We start from the raw sequence: 11,929 nt of genomic DNA, 5'->3' as shown, positions 1-11,929 counted from the left end.
ATAAGTCTGTATAGACTTGACTCATTGCGGTATTGAGTTTCTGGGGGTGGCACCGGAATTTCAGATGAATGATTTGATCTGGTTTTAATTTCTTTGAACTAATGTCAGGTTTCTATTTGACAAATCCACCCATGACTTCATGTAAACCAAGTAGGTGGATCACTTCTTCGTAAAAACGATTTCAAAACTGAGATGTTTTTACGTGGGTGAGTCGACAGGCGGCGACATTCAGTCGAGAATTAGAGGGCACACCTGTGCCCTTTTTTCTGGAGGTGGATTTCAAAATTAAATGTTGTTCAATAGTTTTGAACCAGCTTCATGGTGGTGATATGAGCTAATATTTTTGGCTTTTCAAGAAGCATATCTAAATGTTTTTAAGATTACCATTGTTAAATTTTATTGTACACATAAGCCAAAGTAGAAGGACCTTGCGTAGGATCTATTTTTTTTTTAAATAAAGATCTATTTTTACTACAAAAACACACGTAAAAGTTTTGCACATTACTCTTCATAAATCAAGATGTTCTTCTGACAGCCCATCAGTTACTCCAGTGCTTTAATATCACACTGCATTTTAAAGAAATATAGTTTGCTTCAGATTTGATTTCTATTGTCTTGCGTAACATCAGTCATGCACTTCAGAACAATTGCACACAACTGACATATCGACAAATAGCGGAAGTAACCTAATATGTCAGCGCTGTCAGCCATCACCTGAGCGTAAGAAGACACATCCATCTGATTTTCCTGCCATCACATGGCGTAAAGACATCCCTTCCATAGGGGCAAAGCTGTGTGTTAACTTGACACACCCAAATTCAACAGTCTGACCTTTAGACTTTGCTTATTTAAGTCTTTTTTTTTCTTTTCTTTTAGCAACAAACACTGACAAAATGGAATATAACCAGCAGACACAACAAAAAGACCCCATATCACTACATTTTTCATTCCTCTGCATTTTATTTGGCATATAAAAATGCAAGTAAACACTTAAAAAAAAAGTATATTAGTGTCTTAACAAAATGATTATATTTGACAGATTATAAAAACACACATGAAACTTCAATTTGACAGGATTTGCCGATCACAGCACAGCATTCCGATGTCTGATTGGTTCAGAAACATTTTGAGCAGAATTGAAACAATAGAGACAGAAAAACGAGTGCATTGCATCAGTTGTGTGAACCGTGAAGCTCCATCAAGAGTTTCCACAATTTAGTACATATTTTCTTATTTTTGACACTGACCTGAGGGCTGTTTTAAAGTCACATTGGCGAACGTCACGACACTGAAAGAGGCACATTGACAGGAAAGGCAGAGAGCAAACAAAATGAACGTCGGTGTCAAAGCGGGAAAAGCTGAGAGCAAAGAAACGCCAGGATTTGAATCGCCTTCAAAATGTACAGTTCGGATGATGGGCCATGGATGTCTCTGAGGGAATAGAAAAATGCATCCACATGGGGCGGGACATAACTGACTACAGTTTAGACATTCGTCTCCTCTGAGAGCATAAAACCAATAAAGGAGGTCAGTATTTCTCCACGTCAGCTGTTCCATAAATGCACTTATGTTCCAGTACTTTGGTCAGATTCTGGTCATTAACAATAAAGACTCACGTTCATATGATGTATGATGTATAGTAGCCAACTATGAAAATGAAAAAAGGGTAAAAAAATTAATTAAAAAATGCAGTGGCTTTATGAAGTGCATTCTTTGCACAAAACAGCTCATTTTTTATCTGAATGGGGCTTTTAAGTACTTTTCTTTTAACAACTTAATATTTTCTGAAACATTTGAGACACGTTGGAATGATGACAGTATTCAAAATTAAAGATGGTCCTGAAACTGATCATTTGAAAAAAATTACTTCCATCCAGTCTTTTATCAGTATTGTTTGTGAAGACCTTACAGTCCGTGACAAACCTGCCTGCGAGAACAATTATCTCAGAAATCTTGCAGAGCAGCAGTTTGTTTAAGTTTATTGACCCCGTGATGAAGATGTCTGCCCCGTTACGACTAAAAAACCTTCAGTAACCGCCTGCTGTATACGGGGAGGAAAAGGAATAAATATTGGCGGCAAACAATTTGCACTTGTTCCCATTGTGAAACGATCACACAGCGCGGGGGCTGTTGTGCATTGTCACATGCGAGGATGAACACTGAAGGTTTTTGTGTCGTCTGCTTGAATGGTGTTTTCATACACAGAATGTCAAGGATATGGAAATGTTAAGGCAACTGAAAACAAAAAGACAGCTCTGTATATCTACTTTTTTTCTAAGTGTTTCTGTGTGTGTGTGAGAGAGAGAGAGAGGAAGAGAGAGACAGAGAAAGGAAAAGACGGATGAGACAATTATTTTCAGTAGCTTCAATCTAGCAGAGCAAACAGGATGTAGGCAGCATAGGTGGGCTCCCATCCTTCCACCACATGGCTTTGGTAGACCAAACAGTCGATGGTCCAAGTCTTTAAAATCCTAGTGACTGTCTGGGTGCAGTGGTGCGAGCCGGTTCGGCAAGTGGCTCACATTTTGTTGAAACACTCTTTGGCGTTGGACCACACCTGGATTCCCTGGAAGAGTGGATGAACGGTGGAGAAGAGGAGTGACTTTCACAGTGTAAAAAGGACCAGATCTTATGTAAACACAAGTGTACAAACACACACACAAACTCGGGAAGCGAAACACAAAAATCCCCACCTTCTTACACATGCTGATTTGCATAATGGCATAGCTGATCAGAGCTTCGCGCAAATCTTTGTCCTTCTGCTCCTTAAAGCGTTCGATGTCATCCCACGCTGTCCGCACAAACTCTCTGATGACACAATCACATAAACACGATACTGTTGGTCACTTTGTGTGAAAGGGAAAATAAAAACTCAAGGTAGAAGAGGAACAAACTAATACAATGCAGAGCCTGGTTAGTTTCTTAATCATTTATGAGCTTTTAAAAAAAGAGACGGACTTCTTTGATTTCCAAGATTTCCACATAAACTTGCAGGTTTTGACTTGAAAACAAAGCATTTAAACTTTAAAAGGAGAGACCAGGGGACCAAGAAAAGAAAGGTTGGTCTCACTGGCACTCAGTGTTCTTCTCTTTGACCACTTCCCGTCCCTCCTGGATACTCTGCTCAAGGGCGGCCAACCTGCTCTCCCTCTGCTCCTGGCTGTCCTGGCCAAAGAGCTTACTGGTCATTCCCTTAAGGGAAAAGATCCGCACCGTCTGCATTCACACAAAAAACACACCCATATATGAACAAAACATCAATTATCTCATTCAAAATTGCTTCCATAAAGAAACATCTTAAAAGCGATGCACTTTAGAGCTTTCACTGTTTTTGTGCGGCATGTGGAGGGCCTCCACTGGGGGGCGCCAGAGAGGTGTGGGTGGGACGTAGCAGCAGGAAATACTGAGATGGTCAGGAGTGGAGGGGAGGGGGGGGGTGTTTTGCCAGCATGATTTGTTCCTTTTATTTTGTGAGGAGAAATGGGTGGAGGATAAAAGCCAAATGTTTTCAGTGAAAACACATTTTTAGAACTGGAAGTGTAAAAAGAAAATAATTAAAAAGGTAAATTACATTTAGAGCAAAACCACAGCAGTTAGGACAGTTCAAGACTACACGTGAATGTGAATATGTCTTTGCCCACAGTCCCAAAACAAGCATTTGAGGTTAATAAGTGACTCATGTTTGTCCTGTGACAGACTGCTGACCTGTTATATATATTTTTAATCCATTTATTTATTTATTCTTTCAATTACAACTGGCATTACCCGATGTCTGCTGGGATTGGCTTCAGCGCCATGTGACTCTGAATGGGATAATTAAGTGCAGAACATTAAACAGCAATTAAATGGTAAATGGATTTCACTTATAAAGCACTTCCACTGGTTCAAGCCCTCCATTGGGAACACTTTGGGCTTCAGTATGGTGCTTAAAGACACTTTGACATATAGACAGGAGGAGGAGGATAACTGAACCTGCAACCTTGTGAGAGCGAGGGAGTGAAAGAGCTCATCATTGTGTTTTACCCCAGTTTCCATCTCTTCTTTTTGTTGTTTCTTATGGGCGAGGTCCTGAACTGCCATCTCCAGCTCATACTGGATCAAGTCATGTTTCCGGCAAACCGACCTGAATTCACACACACACACACACACTGCTTGAGACTTACTGTAAAAAACATCCTGTTACATAAGAATACGTCCACGCTTCTGCCAAACAAAATCTCATGGGATGGACATATAAATGCTTATGTGCAATATTGCTATAAGGTTCATATTTGTCCAAAGGAAAATAAGAATTTATTTATCATTACAATATAATGTACTATATAGTTCCCAATAGACGCGCAGTGCGTGAGTGCAAACCACGGGGGTCTATAGGACACATGCATAGTTTTAGGCGGTGAGCCATCTGGCCGTCATTTGGACGGTCAATTTTCGAAAAAGAAGCCAGAAAAAAAAAAAAAAAAAAAAAAAAAAAAAATTATGCACAGCTTGCTCAAAGCCATCTAAAATCTATGTACTGTAGAACCTTGGAGGAGTGGACCCGATAAGAGCGGACACCCTGTACTGAGAAGACAAATGGTCATGCACAGAGAGGATTAAACTGTCAACACACGTTAATGAGCGGACAGTCTGCCACGCAGTGCCACGTTGCACCGGGACGCCTCTTAAGATTCATTATCACTTTAAACCAGGGAGTTAAACATAAGGCCCGGGGGCCAAAACTGGCCGGTAAAAGTGTCCAATCCAGCCCCACAAACCACCAAGCAAGGTGTTATTAGGATTTATAGGAGTTTTTGGTTTTGACGTTTCTCTGTATTTTGAACGTTTCGTTAAAATTGACTTCACGTTTGAGATTGTAGCCAATTTCAGTACGAACGTCTTACAAAATGATAGACCATTTCATCATGTCCACTGGGGGCACAACAAAGCAAACCTTTCATGAGTAAATTTAAAGGTTATTATGGCGACCAGTCGGTGTGCCAGTCGATGAAACTGGACTGTATGTGGTACCTGTAGTAAAACTTAATTTTGTAACACATACACACACACACAAACAAACAACTGGTCCTACAATTTACCACGTCACAATGTAGAATTTAGTAGTTCACAATGCATTAGAATGCAGCTTTTAAAGTATTCTTTTTTTTTTTTTCCATTAATTTCTTTTCCATGGGAGGCCCCCCAATTACTGAAGTCTGTTCTTTCTTCATGCTTCACATCTGTGGAACAGGGGATGTGCTCTTCTATTGGGAATTGTATGGTGTTTTGACAAATAGATATAATTGGCACATTTGGTAAGATTCTTTAATTCAAACATTATACAAGTAGATTACCTCACAGCGTCAGTGTAAAAGAGGTATTCCTTCAGTTGGTCTGCATAGTGCTCTTCCTCCTCCAAAATGTCATCAATTGAAGCGGCATACCTGGACAGGCACACAGAAAGTCACATTATAGACAAACAGTCGTTAACTGCCTCATTTCTTCAGGAGACAAGGGTCCTTTACATTAAAGGGTCCTACACTCGTACTCATGCTTTAGCATGAGTACGAGTGTAGGACTGAAGTGTCGCTTCACTAAAACGAAACTCAACCTACGTATCCATGTGGTGGCCAGCGCTCTGCAATCCATCTCCCATCTCTTTTTCTATCGCACTCCACTCACTGCAAACATAAAAATACAGGAATTAAGAACTTCCAGTCGAGAAACTCATACACTCCGTATCCGAGCAAAAACAGGATTTTCGCAGGTTAACGAACAAAACACGCCATCTCCAAAAGTGATGCAATGTATTAATACGTTTTTTTTTTTTTACTGAAGTTAAAGTGACGCAAAATACGAGGTGGCTTAATAGGATGGAAGACATGCAGCAACTACGGTTTTATTTCCCTTGTTGGCTTGTTAAAAGTACAATATGAACTATTCCTTCAATTTCAAAAAAAAAAACCCATAAGCCCATAAAAGAAAACAATGTTAATAAGGCCAAAGGGACAAGGTAGCACTTCATATTCTATCCTCACAGTGTGGTTTCAATCCAGACTTTATGTGTGGGCTGCATGTTCTCCCTGTGGATTTTCAAGAGGTGCTACCTTTCAGCCCCAACACAAGTTTCAGGACATTGGAATCCCTTTTTGGAGAAATAAGATGATTATGTATTAAAGAGTTTACTTCTGTGTATCAGTGTAGTGGTTAGCACATTCTTATCGGAATAATGTCATAAGTTTGATTTCTGGCCTTTCTGTGTGGGATTTGCATGTTCTGCATGTGTTTAGGTAAATTAAGGTGATGTGGTTTCCTCCCACTGTCCAAAAACATGAATGTGAATTTAATTACTAACCCTAAATCCCCTATAGTTATGAATGTGAGAGTTTTAATGTCTGTCTCTGTTTGTCAACCTGCCCAGTGCCTTCACCCATAAGTCACTGGAATCAGCTCCAGCAAACTGTGGCCTGAAGTTGGATACAATGGATGCTTTCCATTTGTTAAAAAAAATAGAGTGACTCAGTACTGTCGATTAATGCACGATAGCTGTATGAGCTGCATAAAGTTCAACCAAGATGTATTCTTGTGGATTGAATGAAAGGTGGGAGCTCAGTGGAGGGAACGCAGTCTTCCTCACCTGAAAACCCTGCCGTAGTTACCGTGGACCTTGTAAACGCCGTAGAGTCTGTCTGCCACTCGCTGGAAAAAAAAAAAAAAGAGCAAACAAATCAATCTTCCACCACACACTGGCTTCTAAATTAAATGCACCGCTGTTTAGAGCCCCTCAGGTGATAGGTCTGATATGACCGTTTCCTCAAAACAATTTTCGCCTCATGCGAGAAGCGTGCAATTCTTTTTATCTACACTGACAATCAACCTACACAGCATTCTGATATTACCCCTGTCATTTTGAGATGGTGCAATATATATATATAGAAATGTGAGCAGGTGCTTGCAAAAATGGAGAATGTCTGATAAAGCAAGTAAAAAATGAAAAAAAACAGAAAGCTGTTTTGTGTCTGTAGAAACAGATGCTTTTATTATGCAAAAACAATCTAATCAATCCTTAGAATAAAATCTAAGTGTGTATGGACACACAGGAAAACTCACCGCTCGCACCCTGAGTAACTGAGAGATGACAGTGTTCAGCTCATCACTGTACTGTTTCAATGCTGTGAATCGCCTGGAGAAAACAACAACAACAACAAATAATTTACAATTACTTAAGTCATGTGCATGCATCACTCATATTAGGCGTTTGTTTTCTGTTTAGTGTGGCTGTACATTTATTTTAGGTGATTACAAATATCCTCAAGTTTTAAATCTACCGTCATATTTTATTTCGTCGAGGCAAAAAGCATTTCTTATAAACACTCATGATGGTGACTTGTAAACACAGTAGCAAAATATCTAATCGCCTTGAATTCTGATGGAACGAAACAACATCCGTTTTGCACTTACTTGTCAGGGTTTTTCACTCTGAACATGGCACTCAAAGACTTTAATCTGGAGTCAGCCTGGCATTGGGGGGGACAAAAAGGCCAATATTTTCCATATGACAGCAAAGAAAATTCATATTACAGGAACATTTATGAAGCAGTACTTCTGACAATCAATCTGATAACATAAAACAAGTCCGATGTGCACGGTAGCATTAATATCCTGAGTGAATATTAACGTTTTTAGAAAACAATTTAAGGATTTTTATTGTCAGTTTCCCATTCGTCTGTGGCATAGTCGCAGATGCACGCTGTCTTTGTCGTCCACATCTCAAAGCAGAGCCGGGCTTTTAGAACTTCCCCGCTCCGGGAACAATGTTGAAAGAAAAACAATTTTCGGGCTCATAAAACGTTGCCCAGTGTGGGTGATCGGCCAAAAACGGTGCGTTTACGTGAAATGGTTTTCTCATGTGGGCGGCCCGAGTGTATTGCGTAAAGACACCGACCTTGTCTTGAAAACCCGTCTCCAGAACTGCCTCTCTCCACCCCTTTTCCTGAGGACAAACAAGTCAAATGTGTAAAAAAAATAAATAAATTGAGTTGACACTTAGAAAACACAAAAAGCAGCTGAGCTCCAGTGAAATGTGCTAAAGGCTAAGATCAATGCAAAGAAAACGACTGCACAAACAATTTCTATTTGACAAGAAAAACAAGCTGTGTGTCATTGTTCCAGGTTGTTTGTCTGAATTCTGTCGGGACAGGTCGCCTCGTTTGTTCTTCCGTGGTGCAATCCTCCACCGAGTGTAAAATCTGCCATGCGGTTTATGTGCATGTATGCTGCTGTGTATAGCAGGAAACTTCAAAGAGGCCATATGTGACCCTTGTTTTGTTGGCTCACCTCTGTGAGAAAGAGGAAGAAAATCTTGTCGTTGGAAAGGACGGGATGCGACGCGACACGCAGCAGGAAGTTTTCCAGGCCGACTCTCCGTCGCTCGACGAAGTCTGGGTCCAGGTTGTCTGCTGAGAGCTTGTGCCACACAAACTCAGCCTAAATGAGACAGCGATAAAGAAGACATGCTTGTCTACAGTGAAAAGATAATTAAATCAATAAATTGGTTTTCAAGCATTTATTACTCACCCTTTTCTCTGGCAGCGGAGGGACAATGGTGTATGGATAGGTGACCAAGAGGTATGTTCTAAGCAGCTCAAACTCACTGTAGCGTCTCCACAAAGTGTCAGGTGCCGCTGGTGTTCCTCCCTCTGGGACTGTTTCAGCTGGTCTGCGTATAGAAAGGTGAAAACAAGACATTATTTCACAGGTTTTACAGGCAAGTAGTGCTCATATCTAAAGCAGATGGAGGCCAAAGAGCAGCAACAAGTGACGTCTTAAATCTGAATTATACAATGTCAGAGAATGTCTTACAAAAGACAATCAGGCAAAAGGCAGACTAGAACTGAGAATGCTGTTCGAGTGCCAGCTGAATGAATACAGCTTCATCTGAGAAGTCTAAAATGTAACGCAGTGATTAATGCAAGCTATTCTGCTCCTTGACCTTGCCTCATGTAATGAGGTTTTATTATTGTTAAGTGTCTGCCAAGTGACTGACTGCCTTCAATGTTCTATATGCAGAACGTGGCTGCAGATCAAGGTTTAGAGCACAATAAATACAAAAAGGCACTTTTCTTTTAGAACAAACAGCAGTCGCTGCACCTCAAATTGAATCAGTTTTTTTTTTTCTTTTTTAGCAACTACATGAACTAATTACTGTAAGCTGATTCAATTGAACTGTAGGGGGGGTGGACTCATACCTTTTAGTTTCCCTGTTGTTTTATTGTGACTTGACATTCAGTAGTCTATGAGGTGGAATAGGGTAAAGAGAGGCACGTGCTCAATTTCCATTTCTCACCGTGTTTCGATGAGGTAGACAGTGTACGTTTCTTGCATGTTAACCGTGTTCTTCCCCGTTCTCTTCTCCGCCTCTGCCACATTTATCTCCATTTTTCTCAACAGAGCCGTCCCCTTTTCCATCATCTGAGAAGATCAGAGTGAACACTAAGGATGAGACAAAACTAGAGGAGAAAGAATCAGCGTTAGGTAGCAAACAGAGATTACGTTGGAGTTTGAGGGACAAGATGAATGAATGACTACAGTTGATCACTGACGCCTGATTAGTCACTGAGGAAACGTATGACAGCGGTTCTTTACCAGAGCAGAGCACGACACACTTCAAGTACCAGCTGAAATCAGAGAAATCATTACCACAATGTCTGTACTTTGTCCCTTCTCACAACCCATAACGCAGATCGTTTGCAAAACAGCGGCAGAATTGAGGAAACTTTACAGGAAACGACATTTGGCTTTAGCTTCAGGACTTGCTAATTAGCTGGCTAATGTTTGGACTAAAGTTTGCAAAGTAGTTTCAACAATAATAGCGACAAATACTTTGGGTGATTTCTCTGTTCCAGCGTTAAACCTCAGCCCCTGCAGGTAGATTTAACAAGTCACAGCAAGTATAATAAAACTGCGACAGCTTTTGTAAAGCAGCTAAAAGTCTCCGTGTTGCTATCTGTTGGCCAGACGTCCACCTCGCTGACGATAGGCCGACGTTAGGAAGGTTTCTACCACTGAAACAAGCCTCGAGACACTCAAACATGTCTCCCGAACGACATGTACCGTGTTTATGATGTTGTTTTCTGATTCCGTAGAGGTGAGATCGGTGTTACCGATCACTGCCACTTCTTCGCTACTTCCAGAGTCTGCCATAGTTCCTCCCAGTGTGTGTGTATGTATGTGCGTGTGTGTGTGAGCAGCGAGAGGAGCTGATGTCAGCTGAGCGGAGGACGGCACTCTGCGCATGCGCCAAACAGGCTGCAGACGCCAACAGCTGGAACCGGCACACGCAGATGTAAAATGATTTAAAATCAAAATAAAATAGATAATAAAAAAATGTAACAAAAAATGTATAAAATTAAATCAAATAAAGTCCATTTAAATCAAAATTAAAATCGAGGCAACAGGTATAGGACAAAAAAAAAGAATAAAAAAGATTAAATAAAATACATTTGAATATTTTTTAATTAAAAAACACAAAAAAAGAAAAATATTACTTTAAATCAAAATTTTAAATATAAGACAAAATATCATACAATGTATGTAAACATAATTAAATGAGTTAAAAAAAACAAATATTAACTTAAATCAAATAAAAATATTAAATTTCATTCAAGTAAAGTAAATCAAATGGCAATGATTTCAAATCAATCACAATAAATCTAGATGAAATGAAATACATCAAGTGACACAACGTAAACATATAGAATAAAATAAATAGGAAAAAAATGAAATGATTTAAAATGACAAACAATACAACAAAATATAATAACATTATGGGCTGCACAGTAGAGCAGTGATTAGCAGTCTTGCCACACAGGAAGAAAGTCTGAGTTCAAATGCCAGGGCTTTTCTGTGTGGAGTTTGCATGTTCTCCCTGTATGGGTTTCCCCCAGGTACTCCAGTTTCCTCCCACAGTCCAAAAACATGCATGTGAGGTTAATTCACCATAAATTGCCTCATGGCCGCTAAGGTGTGAATATAAGTGTGTGTGGTTGTCTCTCTTTGGATGGATGGATGGATGGAAGTAGTTACGAAAAAGTAAGTGACCCTTTTTGCATTTTTGATATTCCTGTTTCAATAATAAACAATAAAAAAATAACTGTCTTGAAGTGTATCATAAAGCTAAGCATAAATACTTTAATGTAAATAAATATATTTGCCATCACCTAATGAAGTATAATTCAAATACAGCTGTATCTTGAAAAATTTTGATGCATTGGAAAAGTTAATTTTCGACAAAGTCAGTTTCAAACCACCACTTTATACTTAGAACTATTATAGATTCAAATTTATTCCACACAAACTGAAATACTCAAAGCAAGGGTTTGCTCTTAAATCCATCTATCTTGTTCCTTTATCCATTTAAAGGTCACTGGTTGCTAATCTGATCTCAGCAGAAAATGTGCAAAGAAAGGTATACTCAGCCATCACAGTGCAAACACATTAAAACAGACACTAACACCCACACCTATGCCCAATAGAGCCTCAAATGCATATTCTTGCTGTGTGGGGAAAGAAAACAGAGTGACTGGAGAAACCTCACACAATCACAGGGATAACATACAAAACTCCACACAGCACTTGGCTCCACAGCTGTCTCACTATGAGCCCAGTGTCAGAACATCACAAACACAAAGAGACAAACAATCACAGACTCAAATTTGCACACCTTGTCAACTTAGGGTCACCAGTTAATGTCAAGGTTATGTGTGGATAATGAGGGTAAATCACAATATCTGGAGAAAATAAACAATACACACACACACACACACAGATTGTATGTTCAGGGAGAACATACAATCTTGAAATAGAAAGATTCTATCAGAGGATTTTCTAATAGGTTTTTTAAATTTCTGAATTTAGTAGTTATGTATATATATTTAAACACATGTACAGA

At 39.6% G+C, this 11,929-nt stretch overlaps 1 protein-coding gene across 2 annotated transcripts; it reads right to left on the bottom strand.

The window, feature by feature from the left end:
• Positions 1-953: 953 nt before the first annotated feature.
• Positions 954-10,213, bottom strand: LOC308131040 (sorting nexin-4-like). 2 transcript variants are annotated; one of them, XM_080497598.1, is made up of 14 exons: positions 10,093-10,213; positions 9,326-9,488; positions 8,557-8,698; positions 8,317-8,466; positions 7,925-7,972; positions 7,441-7,496; positions 7,090-7,162; positions 6,617-6,678; positions 5,595-5,660; positions 5,334-5,423; positions 4,024-4,123; positions 3,071-3,216; positions 2,694-2,808; positions 954-2,566 (listed from the first exon to the last, which is right to left on the bottom strand). In XM_080497598.1, the coding sequence occupies exons 2-14, from the start codon at positions 9,448-9,450 to the stop codon at positions 2,519-2,521; spliced, it is 1,221 nt and encodes a 406-aa protein (XP_080353724.1). In that variant the 5' UTR covers positions 9,451-9,488; positions 10,093-10,213; the 3' UTR covers positions 954-2,518. The 2 variants fall into 2 exon arrangements, with proteins under 2 accessions (XP_080353724.1, XP_080353723.1); XM_080497597.1 differs by having other exon boundaries at positions 9,326-9,450; positions 10,093-10,198.
• Positions 10,214-11,929: the final 1,716 nt, after the last annotated feature.

The sequence above is a fragment of the Blennius ocellaris genome (assembly GCF_963422515.1).
Source record: "Blennius ocellaris genome assembly, chromosome: 6".
Taxonomy (NCBI): Eukaryota; Metazoa; Chordata; class Actinopteri; order Blenniiformes; family Blenniidae; genus Blennius; species Blennius ocellaris.
Note: the sequence above shows the minus strand (reverse complement) of the source record. Positions and strands in the feature narration are given on the sequence as shown.